General features: G+C 36.6%; 1 protein-coding gene across 10 annotated transcripts in view; it reads right to left on the reverse strand.

Annotated features, from left to right (window-relative positions):
- Positions 1-20,587, reverse strand: part of MACC1 (MET transcriptional regulator MACC1) — a 168,701-nt gene that overhangs the window by 140,381 nt on the left and 7,733 nt on the right. For 6 of the 10 annotated variants that reach the window (XR_007402039.1, XM_049093687.1, XM_049093688.1 and 3 more), the window contains exon 2: positions 9,841-9,989. The exons of 1 other annotated variant lie outside the window; for it this stretch is intronic. Coding sequence is in view for 8 of the 9 variants with exons in the window: in XM_049093687.1 (XP_048949644.1) it covers positions 9,841-9,967 (127 nt within the window). In the remaining variant the exon portion in view is untranslated. Of the gene's footprint in view, positions 1-5,018; positions 5,195-8,149; positions 8,252-9,840; positions 9,990-20,587 lie in introns of all 10 variants that reach the window. 3 more of the 10 variants (XM_049093686.1, XM_025464321.3, XM_025464322.3) reach the window with 3 other exon arrangements.

Consider the following 20,587-nt stretch of genomic DNA (forward strand, 5'->3'; position numbering starts at 1 on the left):
TTTTGCCCTTTGCAAAGTATTAACATCAAGGCAGTTGAGTCCTTAGAGGAAGGTCACTGCCTATTTCAAGGACTTGTCAATGGGCTGTAGATAGTAAGGAAATTTAATGATTTTTCTTCTGCTTTTGTTTCTCACATCAATTTCTACTATCTTATGTCATATTTTACTTACTTGCTTTGATTTTTCTTTTCCTTCTCTTAGATTTATAAAATTTTCAATATTCCCTTACATTCCCTATTCCACATTTCTAAACACATATCATATTTCTCTTCAACCTCCTACTAAGACCATAGAGGGTAAATAGTTATCGGTCCTCTCTAAGAAGTAGAAAAATCGAATCTGAATCACCAAGAAATTTTATGTGTACACAGGCCTACAGTTTGCCATTATAATAAATGAACTAATAAGAGACAAAATGCTCTTTAAAATTCTATCAATATCCTAGCCACTTATCTCTTATAAGCTTTTTATAAAACGATATTAAAACATTTATTTCTCTAGCATATATCTTTTGGTATTCAAATAATAGCCAAAATGAGCATTCCAATCAAACTCACACAGACAGACATAAACTAAAATGAAAACAACATGTAATCATGGAAAAGAGGCAAGAAATAAGGAAGATTCTTAAAACTGGTTTGGATGTCCAAGCTAAAAATGAGATGGTACTTATAAAATATACAGAAGGGAATAGAAACATTCCTTAAATAGGTTTTAACTATGAATAAAAATGAAATAGAAAATAAATTCTGCTGAATTATCAAAGGAAGAGAATGAAAACAGAACAAAGTGAGAAAAATTCACTTTTAGTATTTTTAAATCATTGCAAATAAAATATAGTAATAGAAAATAAAGATACTGAAAACATGAGAAATCTGACAGAAATAGGGAAAAGACTGTCTAGTATAGATTAAATTAAATTTGTAGCAACTATGGACAGCTAGCACTCATTGGGCATCCTCTGTGCCAAGCATCTATCCAAGTATTTTGTAGCTGTTGTCTCCTCTAATCAGCACAGCTGTGCTAGGGGATACACCATATTATTGTCTTCTTTTGGCAGATGGGGAAACTTGGGTACGTAAAGATTAATTCAATTATCCAACATCATACTCTAGGGAGTAAATGGGACAGGAGCCAAAGCCCACAAATCTTGTTCCAGAGCGCACACTCCCTAATGCTATATGCAGAGTGATCCGTGGGCAATATTCCTAAAGTCCTTGATGAAGAAGACCTGGGGTAGGGAGCTTCTGATGGAACCCCTGCAAGAATTACCACCCTATGGCCAGAGCTCCTATTACATCCACAATGGGGTATCAGTTCAGGAAAGTTTTGCTCATGGGCTCCTCCAGCTGTTTTTCTTCCTTACTTCCTCATGTTCCTTTGTTGCCTCTCCTTGTAATCTAAAAGCGTCTTTGATCCTTATGTACTCAAAGGAACTTGATAATTGGGATGTTAATTTTCAGTTTTGCAATATAAGGAAGATGAAGCATTTACCAACAGCATTCTAAATGATTCTTGAACACTCCTGAGGTGGGTGGTGGGGGTAGTGGAAACTTCCAAAAATATAAAATATTTATTCCCTGTACTAAGAATAGATATAAATTATTATATTAATCAACAATGTGTGAAATTATGGCTGTGGTCAGAATGGAACACCATAAAAATCTAAAACCATACAGAAAAGTGGGTAAAATAATAAAATAAATAAACAGGAGCCAGAAATACTGAAAATATAAGATCAGTCCCAGTGGGAGAATTATTAAAATATGATGTGGAAACTTTCAGGAGATTCACATAAAAATATCTAAGGATTGACTTAGGAATTTGGATTATTTTGTTTGAAGAAAGGGAATGAGTTTATAGAGAGTCCTAAGGAAATCTAAATAATAATAGTTTAATCATACATAAAGATATTCATTACTACACAATTTCAATGCCAAAGTAAATTAATATAAATATCTTGTAATGTAGACAAAATTGAATAAATTAAGAAACATCATCTCACTGGAATATTATGCAGCTGTTAAAAATAATCTGGCTGGAAGTATGTAATAGTGTAAAGTATGTTATAAGACTACAGTAAGTCAGAAAAGCTTAAAATGTGTTCCAAAATCAAATGCATATAATTATTATTACCATGTTTTAGAAAATCAGAGAAAGGGAAACAAGATTGCAACAAACATTTTATTTTTAAAAAAATATTATATTTATTTATTCATGAGAGACACAGAGAGAGAGAGAGAGGCAGAGACACAGGCAGAGGGAGAAGCAGGCTCCATGTAGGAGCCCAATGTGGGACTCGATCCCGGGACTCCAGGATCACGCCCCAGGCCTAAGGCAGATGCTAAACCTCTGAGCCACCTAGTGATCCCCGACAAACATTTTAAAGTACTATCAAGACGTGTTAGAATCTTAATACCGATTTTCATTTTCCTTTTGTCTATTTTCCAATGTTTAACAAGATATGTTCTCTTCTTATGAAAAATTTTTTTGCATAATTTATGGGCCATGGTGATTAAATTATAGTTTGTTCCCAAAGAGGGACACATTTAGAGTAAAACAGGATGAAGAGGAAACCACAATGGGAACAAAGAAAATTTCTTAAATTCTTAAAATTCTATCATAAATTAGTATTTCATGCCAATCCCTTGATTCCAATAATCATTTCATCTTACAGGACTGGCAACCTAATGATCTTACTATCTTTTCACTGCCCCCCACTTGCCTCCCCCATGAACCAGTCTTTTGTATTCCAAAGTGATTTAATAAAATAACGACATCTAGGACATAGAATAACTATAAATAAGTGGTACTTTAAAGATAGAAGGATAAATATACAGTTAATAGCCAAAGGAAAAGGCTTAAAATGGTAAAAAATAAATCAGGACATTTCACGTTTATTCAAATGTATGTATACCAGATTATTTTTGTTTGCTGAATATCAAAGAAAATTACAATTATGCCAAATTAAATGTTTAATTTTCAAGTTTTCTACTTACTTTCCTTTATTCAAAACATTTTGATCCTACTATTTTAATTACTATTTAGCATTTGTGTAGTATCTGAAACCAGAAATTGGCTAATAAACTAACAAACCACTAACATAACGTTACTGGATCTTGACAATAAATAAAAAAAATTTTTGCTCAAATCAAATTTTGCAGAACTAACTAAGAATATGAGAGTCAAGGCATTAACAAACAAACATTATTCTGTTGATTCTTTTGTTTAAAAAGGAATTAGCAGTGCCTTTTCCCCTTCCCACAGACTGCAGAGATTACATTCTAAAGCATGAAAATTCTGGAGCAGTTCATTTCTTCAAATGCAACAAAGCCAAAATCTGTTAGTTTTTGTAAAATTAAAAAAAAAAAGTGTGTATGTGGGGTTAATCACAAGCTTTTTTTTTTTTTTCCTAATAATAACCCACCTTTTTTTTTAATTTTTGAGAGCCTGCTTGTGGAACTGTTAATGACAGAATGATCAGTGGACATATTACTGTGATTTCTCTGTTAAAAATTCAATTAGACGCTGACAAGAAAAACGAGTATTACTCCCAATAATATTTGCTTTCTGTTTTGTGAAAATACAGTCTTCCCTTGCAAAACACAACTGGTACTATGACACAAAGCCTATAAACAAAGGAGGATAGTAAAAACTCAGAAAAGAAAGCTCCAATATTTCTTGAATGACTCCCTCACCTTTCTTTTTGTCATGCCAGCTGCACTAATCAAAACATTCTTCCTTAGACATTTTATCCATGTCTACAAATGACTAGCAGTAACACAGCACCTACAGGTCCTGTAAGGAAAACAGAAACCATACAAGGTCCTTCACACCTCAGCTGGAGGTAAGGAACCTGGTTCAAGGTGTGTTACACATTGATCTGAAAACATAGCTGGGGCCTCTATAACTGGTACTGGATTTGCCAGGCAGGTACCACTCACCTGGAGCTGAGGCTACCAACAGGCTCTGCTTACAGGTGCTGGCAGAGCCAAGAGGAGCACCACTTGGCAGATGCTAGGATATCTGATGTGGCACTGGTCATGAAACCAAGGAAGAATTCTGAATTATGGGTAATTGGAATGGCCAGAGGATGCTGGAGTCCATAGCCTTTAGCTGCTGTGGATGGAGACCCAAAAGCTACAAATAAGAGGTGAGTCACTTTGCATCTCCTTCACTTCTCAGCCTCTTGCCAGGATATCACATCAGCAAGAGCTAACTGGAATTTTGCTGGCAATAAAAACTGTGGAGTATCAGAAGCCTATCATACATAGAAAAACATAGTAGGGAAAAAAGGGAAACTGAAGGAAAATAGGTGAATGGCTGTAACATCTTTTATCTTCTGTGCCAATTTCTCTGTAGTATTTGTTTAAAATGGTTATATCTAAATTTGCCAGTGAGAATCTGGCATCTTGTTCTTATAATCTTACCAAAGGAATAAAATGATAAACAAATAAGATATAAATAGAAGACAAGGATATAATATACAATATGTAATATATAATATATTTCTATAAACTAGTGATTTTGTTTAAGCCTGCTATTTAAAAAAAATCTGATTTTTCCAACTTTAATAAAGGCACATTTAGCCAGTTTTTGCAAATTACAAAATAGTATCTGTGTTTTCTTACTGCCATGGAGCCATTAATGTTTTACTTAAACCTTTATAATTCTGTTCAAATTCCAACATATGATGTTCATGAACAGATAACTAATACAAGAAGTAAGCAATCAAGAAATGTTTTTTAGTCTTTGGTAAATAAAGTAGTTCAATTCTTTGCTACTCTTCTCATTGAGAATCCCTACAACTTTCTATTAGCCTTAGTGATCTGCGTGACTAATAGAATCCAGGAGGAACTGGGATTGCTGTGATTGCCAAGTGTAGATCATAATAAATCTTGCAGCCTTGTATTCAGGTCTCTCTGAAAACTTACTCTGGAAAAGAAAGAGAGAGAGAGAGAAAGAAGAAGGAGAGAAGGAGAGAGGAAGGGAGGGAGGGAGGAAAGAAGGAAACTTACTCTGGGTGAAATCAGCTGCCATGTAAGAAATCCAACTGCCCCGAGACCACCTTGGTGGAGATATTACACATGGGTGCTCTTGTTGACAGTTCCAGTGGAGCTCCAACTCCTAGCCAGTCCCTGCAAGGTGCCAAACATGAATGTGAAGGCACCTTGAACCCTCCAGACCAGATCATCTGCAAACCAAGAACCACAGTCCATACAATGATGAGCAGAAAACCACCCAACCAATCCCTACCTGAATCTTACAGCTATCAAATTGTGAGATGTAATAAAATGCTTATTTTGAGCCACTAAGTTTTGGGATAGTTCATTATGTAGCAAGAGATAAGGAATGTGGTCTTTCTAATAAGCAAGGAAATGCACACTAAAGCAAATTATCCGTTTTAAAGGCAACCAGGTTATACTGGCTACTGTAATTAAATCACAAAACACAGTATTCAGGGATAAAGTGTTCTCATATCTGAGTTATGAATTTGAAAATTAATATAATATCTGATGGAAAATCTTTGACAATATGAAGTTGATACAAGTTGAGCTTATGGCCCCTTAGTGTGATGAGTTCCTTCAAAGCAATGAGAAGGCCCCTAAAAATTTATGTTTACTATTTGTATTATTTTTCTCAAAGGGTCCCCTTCCCAAGTTGTATAAATTTCAGGCCCCACAAAATAGAATCTGTCCCTCGATAATGTATATTCATAATCCTAAAACTCTTTTAGCCCTTCTCAGTAATTTATATTTTCCCCAGGAATATAACTCAAAAGGAAGAAGGGCAGCTAAGTTTATAAAACTCCTTATCAGAGCATGATATATAATAGAAAAATAAACTGCAAATAACTCAAATGTTCTATAACAGATGAATAATTGAATAAATTATAAACTATCAACTGAGGGCACAATGTCATCTTTTTAAAAACTACTTACAAAATTTCTAACAACACAAGAAGTTGTTTATAGTATGGTTAAGTGAAAAAGCTAATTTGGAAAGTTTATATAAACTATGATCGCAAGTATAAAAATGTATACATTACAGATAAAAACTGGAAAGAAATTTGGAGAAGTGAGAATGGTTGAGATGATGGTCATGAGATGCAACTTTGTCTTTAATTTTTATTCACATTTTTTCTTCTAAGTCACATCCCATTATGGTCATTGTAAGTGATGCAAGCTCTCTCAGAAATCAGCATATGAGGTTTTATAAGACATATCCTGTAAAAGCTGTGGCTAAACTCAGGGAATTTTGTACTGCCCAAATCTCAGGAAAGCAGACCAACTGGGCTGTGGAAGTCCACTTCTCATATCTTTGCAAAATGTGATGTGGGAAAATAAATTTGTCATTAGGAAGGTAAACTCAGACTCATGGGGAAGTTTGTCTTCTTTCTCTTCCTCTTTCACCTCATGAATGACAAAGTAAAACTGTGAGGGGCCAGAAATCGAAGAGCCAATACTGTCACCATCTCCACATCTCCCATCTTTATACAAAAAGGAATGGATTTAAGCGCGCAGACACACACACAACACACGCACACCTTCAAGTACACATATTTAAAGCAAACATTAACTATTATAATAATTTTTTGGATATTATGGCATGCTGGTGGGAAATCTCAAGATCTGGAAGCGAGTTCTAGGTTTGCGGCCAGCTAGTTATGTGACTGCAGTGACACTCTGCTTGCTGAGAGCCTCATGTGTCCATCTGTAAAATGGAAGGATCGTCAAGATGTGATCACCAAGATCCAGTCTGTTGTCACCACACTCCAACTCTGTCCAAAATGAAATGGGGTACATTTAAAAAATAAGGAATTTGTGGAACCACACCGTTAAGTGGGTTTTATCTCTGAAAGGGAAGCCAGGTTTGGACGTAGTTCACTGGTGACAGAAGCAAGGGACCCAGCTCTCCTTCTATTCTCCAAAACAGTGCAACCAAATCCCGCCCCCATGTCCTCTCCTTTTAATTTTCTTTAAAGTAACCCAGGGAAAGCCATTTTAAACTGAACTCGTGGCAGAAGTAAAGAGAGACTCTGAAGTAGCTCTCCCTCTTTCACTGTGCCTCATTTGGGTGATGGCCAAGCCAGCTAAACCTCTGGGCTCTTGTGGCAGAGCTTCAGTAGGCAACTAGGAAGGCAAGACTATGTCAGGTACTTTACTTCCTACACAAAACATCACTGTGCTGTGTTCAAGAGCCTCCCTTTCGGGTGTGTCTTCACAATGTGAATTTAAACTCACCTACCACATCTTTTCTTTAAAAGCCATGCTGGGACTGAAAGAGGATACAGGAACCATTTACACACACAGTTCTTCTAGTCTTATCTCTAAATCACTTTCAATCAAGAGACAGTATTAAAAAGTAAAGCATTTTACTCCAGCCTATCAAAATGGCCTTTATAGAGTGATGGCTCAGCACTGACCTCCTTGGGTTTTTACTCATGGTACAGATGAGATGTGACCATATATGAAATTTCTAAATATTTTTGTAAAACTGTAATCAGGGAATTTGTCTGTGGAGTTCTCATATAAAGCCCTGTATGGCAAATTATTTTCAGAGTTTAGGGATAGGAAAAGTTTCTTCCTCCTAATGTTTTCTTTTACTAAAAGACTGCATCACCTCATGCTTTGGATTTTCCTTTGGCTACTAAGGAAGCTTAGGCTGGGCTTTTATACATTTGCAGTAATATCCCTATATTCCCACCTTTGATTTGTTTGATATAAGTCATTTCCTCTTCCAATCCCAACTAACCATACCTTGTCATTATTATGTGAGGCTTAGCTTCTATTGTTAATTGTTTTCAATTTTATTGTGTGTATATTTTTATGATTAGATATTTCGAGTCATATTGGGGAAAGGTAATATATAAATATATAACAGTGTGTATTGGTATATGTATATATGTTTCTGTTGTATGTGATATATATTATCATTGATTATCACAGAAAACATATCCTTAGAACTGAAAAGACTTTAGTAATAATTTAATTGATTAGTTCCTAACATAATTTTCTCATGCATGGAGAATCTATTTCTTTAAAGGAAATATTGTCCAGAACTTAAAGAAATACAGTTGTAAAAGAAATAAATAAAAGTAAAGCCCATCTGTTTGAAAGGAAGGAAGATAAAAGTTCACTACCCTCACCTTGCTACTGCCCTGTTCACTGAATGGGGAGCTCTGGAGTCATTCCACAGAACTTGGTTTTCCATGGTGCATATTTAAATACTGATCAACTTCAGTTGTCTTCTTTTATAAATATGAAAATTAAAACATTGAAATTATTAGTTACCAAAAAAACTTAACCTAGTTGGTTATGAGGTCAATATCAGATTTTAGGTCCCTGACTTCCAAATGTTTGTTTTTTTCACAACAGGAAGATAAATCCCAAAATCGGTTTAACATTAAAATTGTGGTGCTTGAAAAGAGTTGAGTGATTTGGGATTTTGTTAAAAATTAAAGAGTCTGAGATTTTCTTAAAATCAATGAAGCAGCAAACGCTATTTTCTCTTTCTTCCTCCTCCCAGGCCTATCCCGCAAGGAATTGCTCTCCTTTCTTCTCAGATTTGCTGTCAACTGGTTCTGCCACTTGCCTTATCCCAATACAATCTCCGTAGAGCTAAATTTTTTGACCTTCTGAGTAAAGAATCATGTGGCCATGCATTTTTTTGTATATTAAATAAAGATAGCTAAGATAAAGATTATGTGGAATCTTAGTGACAACTCGTTTTTCTTTCTTGGGCATTAAAAGTTGGCCAGACTTTGATTTTTTAAGATTATACATATCAAATTCTTTTGTCCATTTAGAAAAACCTGCACATATTCTTGTGTAGGTACCATCAATAAACTGGGGAATGAATTAACTGAAGAATTAATTAACTTGGAATAACTGGGGAATGAATTAACTGAGGAATTAATTAACTTAGAGGCATGGTTTATTTTACAAATGTCTCCAGATGAAAACCAAGAAAGTAAAATGTAACTGCATTATGCACAACGGTTTCAGAAAAACTAGATAGACCATGGAAAGTTAAAAAACCCATATTTGAACTGCAAAATTCAAAGTCACAAATCTTCACACTCAATTTCAACTGAAGCAGTAAAAGTTTCAATCAAATTTTGATCATTTAGTAGTAGGCTTAATATCATGGCTTTCAGGAGAAATTTTTTTTACTGTATGTTTCAATTTTTATTCCATACAATATACAGGCTTATTTTTTCACTAGAATATATAGACAATTTCATTTATGGAAAAATTTATTTAACAAAATCCATTTCAATATAAACCATTTAAAGGATCATAAGAAGAAAACATCACTCTCTAGTGGTGAAACCTTGAAATAGCAAGGTCCTGAGGGCAGAAGGTCTTCCTCCTGACTGGCACTGACCCATCCAGATAGAGAAATTAAAAGAAGGGTCTGAAGAGTGGGTATTAGCGAAGAAACCTCAAGAAGACTACAACATCTGGAGGTTCCTGAGGGCATCAGATACCTGAGGCATGCAGTATGGTGGGAAGAGAAGCAAACCACTGACAAAAAGATATTGATCAAAGCAATGTCTGATCTCCTTTCAGGAGGACTGGGAAAAACCTGGCAGTAATTAAACTAGTCCCTAAGTAAAGTCCCAGGGACTTTTCTGAATCAGATTTAGCCATTGAATCCAAATGCAGCATGGGAGATCAAGAGGGATAAAGAGCCAAAAGAATCATGCTATTTCAGGATGTAAACAATGAATAAAGCAGGACTGCCAAAGACTTGAGCTTAATGGATGTTAGTCTCCTAGTGGGCATCAGAGGATGAAAGGGGATCAATTGGCCAATGTAAACACTGAAGGCTTACCCAGACAAGTAAACATTTTGTCCAGGCTCCACCTTTTGATTATCCAATCATGTCTTGATAAGCTCCTGAAGTCAGCCCCTGGTCCTAGCCTCCATTCTGGAGTTCTCCATTCAAATCTCAGCCACATTTTTAATCTTTTCAGTTTTTCTCTAATGAAACAAGATTTTTTTGAGCGTTACAAATTTATAAGTCAAGTTACATATATATTATCCAATTAATCATAAGAATTAATCCCATACACTCCAAGCAGCCTTGATATGAACAAATCTTTCAAATGAGAGACAAAATAGGGCTAAAAAATAATAATATCAATTGGCATGATGATGAAGAGTTCATGAGAAAGGGAGATCTACAGAAGACTCAGTAAATCCTTTGCCCAAAGAAGTATGATGATGAGACTATGCAGGAAGAGGCTTTTCCAAATGATTAAACATTATAAAGTACTTTTAAAAATCCAAAGCCTTCCATAAATACTAGATCCTATATGAGTTATTAACCTGCTGGCTATAAAAGGGGAGGATGGTAGTAATAATAGTAACTTGAATTTTGGAAGGCGTATCATTTCAGACACTTGTGCTTTTGAATGCCAGTTTATTAATCCTCAGGGCTATCTTAAGAGTAGCCAGTGTTATTACCTCTTTTTGCAGATAAGAAACTAAGACACAGATTATGTGGCTTATAAAGATTTGCACAGGAAGCTGAGAGTAGAAGGAAAATTCCTTATCTACAAAGGTGGGAATGTAGTCCACATATAGAGTTGGCAGATTGGACCTTTTCCTGTCCAGACATATCAAGAAGTGGGGACCATCCCAAATAAAGTTATCTGAGGTAAATGGGGATTACACAAGAGAAGGGGACCTGAGAGTATGCAGTGGAGTGTTGGAGGCAGCAGTTCAACGCAAGAAGATACCAGTGAAATACACAGGTGAAGGGTTTGGCTTGCCTTGCTCAGCACAATGGACTTGTTGGCATCCTCTTGGCCTGAAACCAATCCCTGCTCTCACACCACCCTCCCTCTCCACACCCTCCAGTAACTGTAGAGAGATCATAGCATAACCATCAGGAAGCAATCACTTCAGAACCATGCTCTGAAATAAGGATTAGAATAAGGAAATAAGTACAATTGCTCAAATTAAATAGGAAGTACACATGACAACAGAGCACTCATTAACACAAGAATTAAACAACAAAATGAATGAAGAGGAAATCACAGAAGTGAGTCAAGAGTACATAAAGTGTCATCCAAAATATTACTGCAGAATTTACTTTCATTTCTACCTCCTTCTTTTAGTAAAAAAAAAAAAAAAAAGAAAGAAAAAAACCCTAATTTTATTTAAAAATTAGTAATTCTTTAATTTTATTTTAAAATAATGCTTACGATAAATTTACAAATAAATAAATAAATAAAACTAAAGTTTCTGTAAAATGAATCAATTAGAAAGTCATAAATTATACATATCTTCATAAAGGAAAAAAGCCTTATGAGCAGAATTTTAAAGCAGTTGTGATTTAGCCACATGCTATACAATCATTAGCAAGATAGAGAATAAAGGCAAACAAATGGCAATACCATTTGGCATGCATATGCATACACACATATACACTCATGTAAAAGATGACTAGAAATGGGCACCTCACTGACTCATTTGGTTAAGTATCTGCCTTCAGCTCAGGTCATGATCCCAGGGTCCTGGGCTCCCTGCTCAGTGGGGAGTCTGCTTGACCTAGAGAAGGCTATGCAGAACTGGTGGGGAAAAAAACAACTTATTTAAAGATTTTTTTTTTTTTTACCTCTACATCACTGCATTTCTATTTATATTAAAAGGTGCTAGAATGTTTCAATTTGTATCTTCTGATCCTGTAAGTCCCTGTATACTTACCCACAGAAGTTACTACATTTATAAATACCAAAGATGTAACAATTCTCAAATTTTCTAGATTACTCCAATAAAATATTTTAAGTTTTCCTATGAAAAAAAAAAAAAAAGACCCATAACAGATAACATGACCCCTGTGAAGAGATAGTATTTTCCAAAGAGAACCACAAATCCAGCATCTCCCATACTACGTGTTTGGGATTTTCTTAAATGTGAATTTGACATTATTAAATAGAGAGGTGGATATATCCCATACCATTAAACAGTTTGTAACAGTTTTAACCAATAGAGTATGGAAGAAGTGACATTGTGACTTCTGAGGCTGGGTCATAAAAAGTAACATAGCTATGCCTTCCTAGTTGCAATACTTATGCTTGGAGCTCTGAGCCAACAGATAAGCAGTCTGACTGCTCTGAGTCCAAGGTATAAGGAAGCTCAAACTAGCCCATGTATAGAAACCATATGGAATGGTCCTGAGACTACATTAAGAGAAAAAAAATGCCTGGGCATGCCCCCTCCAGCTGTTCCAGCCCCCTGCTGTTCCAACTGTAGCCACTCATGTGACTTCAAGTATATAAGAGACACTGAGTCAGAATGTCCCTGCTGAGTCCTTTCCAAATTCCTGATCTACAGAAACTATGATAGACAATAAAATGATTATTGTTTTAAGCTAAAAAAAAAAGATCTTTTTTTAAAGTATTAGAAAAATAATTTATTAAATCAGAAAGTTCTGATACAAAGACAAATTTCTCATACATTCTATCACACAATAAAACAGTAAAGAAGTAACAAATACAAAATAAAAACAAGTCCTGACTCTCATGAAGTTTATATTCAAAATTTATAGTCTTGTTTCATGCAGGTGAACTCTAAAATCATAATTCCCCCCCCAAAATAGGGACTAAGGTATATTAATAGAAGTTTCAAAAAGTGTTAATCAAGTTTCACTGTTATTGATCAGCTCTTCAGTGAAGATTATAGATATCAAAGCTTTCCTTATTATTTATACCTTAAGTCTACAAAAATAATTATTTCCTCAGCTACTTTCATAGAACCTACTTAAAACAGGGAAAACTACGCAAAAACATTGGGAAAACCTTTTGCTTCTGAAGCAGAGAAGTGCAGGTTCTATAGAGTTGAAACTTGGGTCCTGATAAGAAGGCTGACCCACCTGCAGGGCAACACAGAGGGTCCTGCTCCAAATGCCCTTCTCCACACTGCTTTATTTTTATATATCACCTTACTTTGTTCACTAATTAGTGAGCCTGGGGCGAGCAGTAGGTGGGGGGTGGGGGGAGTCCTTATATTGGAAGGTACAAAGTGGCATTAGGAAGGTACCAGAGGCAATTTTACCTATTTATCTACTACTGAGACAATCATATAGTTAAGAAAAGAGAGAAGGGGGTGACCTCTGCCCTCTGCTCATGCTCTCTCTCTCATTCTCTTAAAAAAATAAATAAAATATTTTTTAAAAATTACTAGAAATGGACAGCTACAGAGAAACATAAAGATGCCTCTCCATTAACAAACAGTACTAAGTTATATTTCAAAATAATAATAACAAAAACTGAAGAAAAAATGACATCCAAGAAGAAAGAAGTTACTAAGAGACCTCTCTTATCAACATTCTCAACCAACTTACTGGTCATAACAACAAATCCTGGAAGAGAAAATAAATCGTCGAATTGCAACAGGCAAGAGTGCATAGGTTAATCACAGGGACTTTGAACTTTAGGAAACTGCCAAACCCAACTGAAGACACCAGAGATCAAGCAATGTAAATTACACAAGAGGGGAGCCAAAGCACTGCATGCAACCATTAGTATCTAATTTCCTTTTTGTTTTGGCCAGGAGAAATATTCCCATTTATGCACAGTTAGGCTTCTAAAGATATCCCTTGACATTATTGCCCAGAAACATGGGTGTTTTCAATATTGGAAGTTTATAAAAATAAGGCATATTTTCATGCCTATTCCTTGCTTCCAAGCAAAGTAGATATTCAGTGAGAACACCCAGATATCATACACTGGCCAGCATCCATTCTGATAGGTCAGTTTTCCATGCATATCCACTATTGAATATTTTTAATATCATTCTGCATCCAGGAATGTGTTAACCTAAGCCTACCCAACCTAACTGTTCATTTCTCTTTTACAAACCTACCAAGATGACTGGGTATTACTTAGTAAAATGGGTTTCTATTTTTTTTAAAGATTTTATTTTATCTATTCATAGACACAGAGAGAGAGAGAGAGAGGCAGAGACACAGGCAGAGAGAGAAGCAGGCTCCATGCAGGGAGCCTGACGTGGGACTCGATCCAGGGTCTCCAGGATCATGCCCTGGGCTGCAGGTGGCGCTAAACCGCTGAGCCACGGGGGCAGCCCCCAATGGGTTTCTATTTTTATGTTTCTTTATTTAAAAATAAATATTTTAAAGAGAGAGAAGTAATACTGTGTCATCAGAATTGATGATCCAATGTAGAGATGATACTGATGGGTGCTAGCCCAACCCAGCAGAAGGCTCATACCATGTATAGGTATAACAGAAGAGAGGGACGAAAGTAGCAGCTGGGATCCTAAGGATAGGAGACACCCTTCAGCCTATCTGCCCCATATTATCCTGTAGTGTTTATGAAATGGGTTCTGAAGATTGTGCTATTTGGGTTCCAATGACAGCCAAACTGGAGCTTCAGGTAAAAGGAATATGATACAGAGGATGGAGAAATGAGTGTGAGTGTGGCTCGTTCAGGAATTAAGTAGCTGAGGAAGGCCGGGCCATGGCAGTGCAGTAGGGACTGAGGTGAGAGGACAGAGGAAGCGGCAAGAGAAAAGGATGCAGAGGCCAGCAGGGCTGGGCCTGAATGACCTTACAAGACCTGCTGAGGAACTTGAACTTAAGCCTAAAAGAAGGAAGACACAGGGGAGTTTAAATCAAGGGAATGATATGATCCAATTTATGATTTACATTGCAGGGGTATGGAAACCACAAAGTAGAACAGAAATAGAGACAAGGAAAAATGGCAGTGGCCTGAATGAGGAAAGTGGTCGTGAGAGTGAAGAGATGTAGACAGAGCCCAATTCATTCTTTGTCTTTCACTCCTGAGCAACCAGGGACTACAAGTTCTGAACTCAAGACTTCCTTAGATTCAATTTCTGAGTTTCAGCCTCCAAGGGCTCACAACTTGGAGGTAACTCCCTTAGTCCATGCACCAGTTGGACCTTTCTGGTCCTCCTAGAAAGGAAGGGTGTGTGTATTCATACTGACTTACTGCTAATGATCTTTTCCCCCTCCGTTGCTCCTGTATCCCCCCTAAATAATAAAACAGCCATCTGCAACAAACCACTAGATGTTCAGTGTGAAGCAGTTTTATTATAAATTTCATTCATCTTCATTTGTAAAAAAAAAAAAAAACAAAAACAAAACAAACAAAACAAAACAAAAAGCAAGTCTCAAAAGAATCTATTACGTATCCCAGTCAGTGAGAAGCCTTTTAGAGACCCCTACTGAAGTGAAAGAATAATATAGGTAAGTGCAGATATTTAGGACTTGGTATTGCTATTAATACCTTTCCCATTCATTAAAACTATCTTTTAGTTGAATCTACCTCTATTGATAAATTTCATGGGCTGTAAGATGGCAGGTATTAGAAAGGAGAAACAAAACTGTGTTTCTTCCTAGTAATGACATAGAGAAGGGCAAAGCCTCCCTTCCCTTAGGGATTTCTAGATTTTAGAATATTCTCCATTGCACGGTGAAAGTAGAGTGAAGCTAATTTTATATTTTATACTCAGTTTGAGGGTTGAAAAATGTGGGTTAGAGGAAAGAACATGGGACCTGGAATCAAAGAATGTGATCAAGTTCCTAAATCTCTCTGATCTTCATTTTTTAAAAAATCTATTTTGTGGGAATAATAATTATGCCTTTGCCACTGTGTTTTTTGAGAATTAAATGGTTTAACGTGTGTTATAAGGACCAAAAATTCTATGGTTTTAGGAGTGTTCCAAAACTTTTCCCTGTCAAAGCAGAGAGTCAAGAGCTACATGCAACTACTAAACACTTAAAATACGTTAGTACAACCGAGGAACTGAGTTGTTAATTTTAATTAATTTAGATTTTAAAAGACACATGTGGTTATGATTACCATTTTGGAAAGTGCACCCTGGAATACGGTTTTAGTTTCAATTATTCCTACTGTAAGTTAATTATGTCTCCTCTGCTCTGGAAATCCATGAATTAGTATAGTGTAGTTACTTAAAATTGATTCCTTGTATGTACGCAAAGATGGGTATATGATCATTTTAAAAACAATTGTGAGATGAATTCAGAATGCAACTGCATTTTTGCCTACCACTTTCCTTTTAAAAATGTATTCACTGGGGAAGTTTTTCCCATTACCACCAATAAAAATTCCCCATGTATCTTCTGGTCACTCTCAGCCCGAAAGAAAATCCTGCGGTTACTTAAGTTGCAAAATGCAGTTTTGTTTCATAAATTAGAATGTCTCATCCAGTATTTCCATCAGTACAGCAATCTCCCAGCTTAAGACAGATCTCCTGCCCTGCAGCTTTACAGCCTTTGGGGGAGGGAGTGCCCTGTGCACGCTCTTTTTTCCTGTCACCTCCTCCATCACCCAACTTGCAAGGTCTTGTTACTGAGGCCTCCAAAGTTAGAGAATCGTGAAGGAAAGGGAGAGATAAAACAGAACTTTTTTACTCTACTGGTATGACTGAAAGCTGGGTTTTTTCTCTGCTGATGTTTATTGCTGATACCCTGTGTGTGTGTGGGGGGGGGGGGAGTGTATGTTTGTGCGCTTCTGCGCGTGAGCAACCATGTGCCAGTGAGCCCTGGGGGATCCTGAGAAGCTTATGACTGCACTGCTGGTGAAATGAGCAATGCATCTAATCCTTCTGTCAGCTACGCCTCCTTCAGCTCTGTTTTTCTCTCAGAAAGACACTACAAGCTTTCCAGGAGTTCGCAATAAAGCCACTTCCTCAAAGCTTGAGATAAAAAGTACCATTCTTCACTTCTGCCCCTCTGTATTGGGTTAGCTCTCCAAACTCATTCTCATAAGATCTTCTGTTTTTCCTCCCTATAGTTTTTTTTATAACCTGGAAGTGAGTAAGGAACTCAAGAACTGTAAAAATATCTCCAATTGGGATTTTAGTCAGATACCTCTTTTTGGTATCTCTGGTCAATTGTCTTAGAATCTTGGCCAAAATTTCCAATTTAATATCCTGTTACTTCACAAAAAAATGATCACTGCTGTGGTGTCAAGAGTTAGAAACTAGAAAGTACACAATTGCCAATAGGAGAGCAGTAAATAAGTCTTGACTATATATATATATATATCCATTGTGTAAAAAAAAGTGTGGTATCTTTATATGCAATGATATGAATTAACCATCAAAATATTAAGTAAAAAAAGCAAGGGCACCAGATACTCCATGTGCTTAGAATAATTATTACTGAAAGAATTCAGAAGAAACTGCCATGCTGTGCTTCTGAGGACAGGATTTACAGATGAAGAATCTGAAGCCTGGCCTTTTAACTTACTTCGCATTCTCTAAGCTCGTATACTATTTGGATTTTTTACTGTGGGTATAAATTACATTATGTTTTAAAGTATCTTTGTAGGGATCCCTGGGTGGCGCAGCGGTTTGGCGCCTGCCTTTGGCCCAGGGCGCGATCCTGGAGACCGGGGATCGAATCCCACGTCAGGCTCACGGTGCATGGAGCCTGCTTCTCCCTCTGCCTGTGTCTCTGCCTCTCTCTCTCTCACTGTGATGCCTATCATAAATAAATAAAAAATTAAAAAAAAAATTTAAAAAAAAAAAAAAATAAATAAAAAAAAAAAATAAAGTATCTTTGTAAATATATCAGGAGAGATATTAAAGCAACTTGATTGTTCAATGTTTTAATATATTATTTTCAAGTCTTTCTTTCTGGCACAGATTCTCTAACACCTTTTTTTCAGCCCAGGCAACCCAACACAGATTTGTCTAAATGCTAGTCTGAGTGAAATACACTATCTAAACAACTGACCAGCTCATTTATAGCATTTACCTCTGGAAACCTGACTGAAACACCAAAGAAAAAATAAATGAGTCTATGTTTTTGAGTAAATAGGTGAGCTGTAACAAACCTGCTTTCTTTTCCCAGGAGAATACAGAAAAATAGACTGGATTATAGGAATAGCATCAAACTACATTCATTGTTTAAGTTTGTAAGCTATGTGCAAATATGGAGAAATTAACTTTACATCTGGAAAATGATGTTTGATTCTTGATAATTGAAAACAAATAAATTTTTTATTGAATTTTCAGTTTATTGAAATAACCCAGAAAAGAGAATCACCCATTGAGCAGTCTCTGCTGGAGATATGTTACTTTTCAAACAAGAATAGAAGTTCCTCCTAGTAGCCCAGTGTGAGAATCTAGAATTAAATTTAGCTATAGATATCAGGGGGAAATTTCCAGTAGATAAAAAGAAAGTGGTATATGAATTGATACATGAATTAACACAACTTATTTTCTTTAGAATGGCAAAAGGTAAGAGAAACCCACATAAAGTTTTGCCTTTGATAAATTTTCATGAGGTCAGACTGGTTAGTTTCTAGTAATGTAAGTTTGGTCATAGTATATTTCCTATAACTTCACTCAGGAAGACAAATCAGGGCAGCCCTCAGTGGCTCAGCGGTTTAGTGCCGCCTTCAGGCCAGGGCCTGATCTTGGAAACATGGAATCGAGTCCCGCGTTGGGCTCCCAGCATGGAGCCTGCTTCTCCCTCTGCCTGTGTCTCTGCCTCTCTCTCTCTCTCTCTCTGTCTCTGTGTGTGTGTGTCTCTCATGAATAAATAAAAGAAAATCTTAAGAAAAGGGAAGACAAATCAAAAGCTGTGTTATAGAATTAAACAAAGATAGGTATTTAACTCCATGCAAAAGGAAAGAAGAAAAAAGGAAAAAAAAAAAAAAAAAAAACCTAGAAGACAATGTAAGTCACAGTATTACAAAAGATATAAATATTCTAAAATTTTTTTCCCAAGACAAAAAAAGTTGCAAGTAGCCCAGATCCCAAGTGTCTTCCTTGGTCCTCTGCCTGATTGTCTGGCCTGCAGCTGATTTGGCCATGACCATGGCTTCCTAAAACTCTCTCTCCTCTACTTTCTTGAATTAATATCTTACTGGTTTTCCTGCTATTGTTTTGATCACATCTTCCTTGTTTTCTTCAGTGACTCCACCTATGTTACCTATTTATTTAAATGTTCATGGGGGATCCCTGGGTGGCTCAGCAGTTTGGCGCCTGCCTTTGGTTCAGGGCGTGATCCTGGAGACCCGGGATTGAGTCCCACATGGGGCCTCTGGCATGGAGCCTGCTTCTCCCTCTGCCTGTGTCTCTGCCTCTCTCGCTCTGTCTTTCATGAATAAATAAATAAAATCTTAAAAATAAATAAATAAATGTTCAAGGTTTTTCTTATTCTTTTAATTCTCAGTGATCTCTTTGAGCTACTCCAGCTTTTCCCGTGATTCTAAGTCCCATTTTCATGGGAAAAACTCAGTGATCTTTGTTTCTAACCTAGATCTCTGCCCTGGGCTGCAGACCCTTAACAGCTACCATCAGTGTGAATATTACCATACCCTTAAACTTCTCCAGATATACCTCAAATCAACATATCCATGGTAGAACTCCGCTCTCCTTCTTTACCTTTACCAACAAAAATTCCTATTTTTCCCCCAGAACTTTGCCTTTGTTGATGGTTTTGCAATATTCTCAGTTATATCAGATTAAAATATTGGTGCTCTCTTGAGCTCCATCCTCTCTCCCACATATTATATCCATCTATTTGGTAAACCTTCAGGCCACAGTTTCTTTCTATCTAATGCCATGGCAACTGCCCTGGGTTAGTCCTTATTATACCCTTTCCGGAACCGTAATTCCCTCTCCATTTCACTAGCCTTCCATTTCCTTGTTTCTTCCTTCCCTACACCTTTCTCCCCACTGCACGAAAATCATGTCATTGAAACACAAGTCTAGTCATAGCATTCTGGTGTCTGTCCCTTCTGCTCTACTGAAACTGCTCTGGACAAGCCTTCCACAGAAATTTAAAGAACACCTTTTATTCTTGTTAGGCCTTGCTCTGACATGTGACATTGTTAACTTCTCCCTTGTTGGAAGTTCTCCTCCTTTGTTTTCACTCACTCTACTTACCACCGGATTTCCTCCTATTTCTCTGGCCTCTCCTTCTCAGTTTCCATTATGGCTGTTTCTTCCTCTGATTCATGTTATTATGGATTATTATTATTATTAATTCATGTTATTATGTCAGAAGATACCACCATGAGCCTCCTACTCATCTCATTCTGTAGTCCTCAATACCTCTGGGAGATCCATCCACACCAATGACTGTTGCTATGTTTAGGGATTGCTGACTCCCACATCTTTCTCTAATTTATTTGTACCCCTGATGCCCAAACTTGTCCTATTGCCTAAATAATTTATTCATGTAAATAGTCCACAGGCAGGTCAAAGTCCACTAGCCTTAGCGGAACTCCTCTATCTTTCCTCCCAAGCCTGTTTCTCTTGTCTTCTCTATCTAAGGGAAGAAGGATACCACTGTCCATCCAGTTAGTTAACCATGTCAGAAACAAGAATATAATCCACAATCAATTTTATTCCATTCCTGTCCCTCAGCCACTCTCCCTAATCCACTAGTTTCTATAAAATTAATATCTCTAAAAATTTCTGCCATATTCCAACACTAATGTGGCTTCATTTATGTAGACTTTATTTTTTTCTCACCTAGATTTCTGCAATAAAGCGTATCTGGCCTGCTGCTTCCAATCTTTCTGTTCTCCCCACGTAATATTTTGAAA

This window comes from Canis lupus, chromosome 14 (genome assembly GCF_003254725.2).
Source record: "Canis lupus dingo isolate Sandy chromosome 14, ASM325472v2, whole genome shotgun sequence".
NCBI lineage: Eukaryota > Metazoa > Chordata > Mammalia > Carnivora > Canidae > Canis > Canis lupus.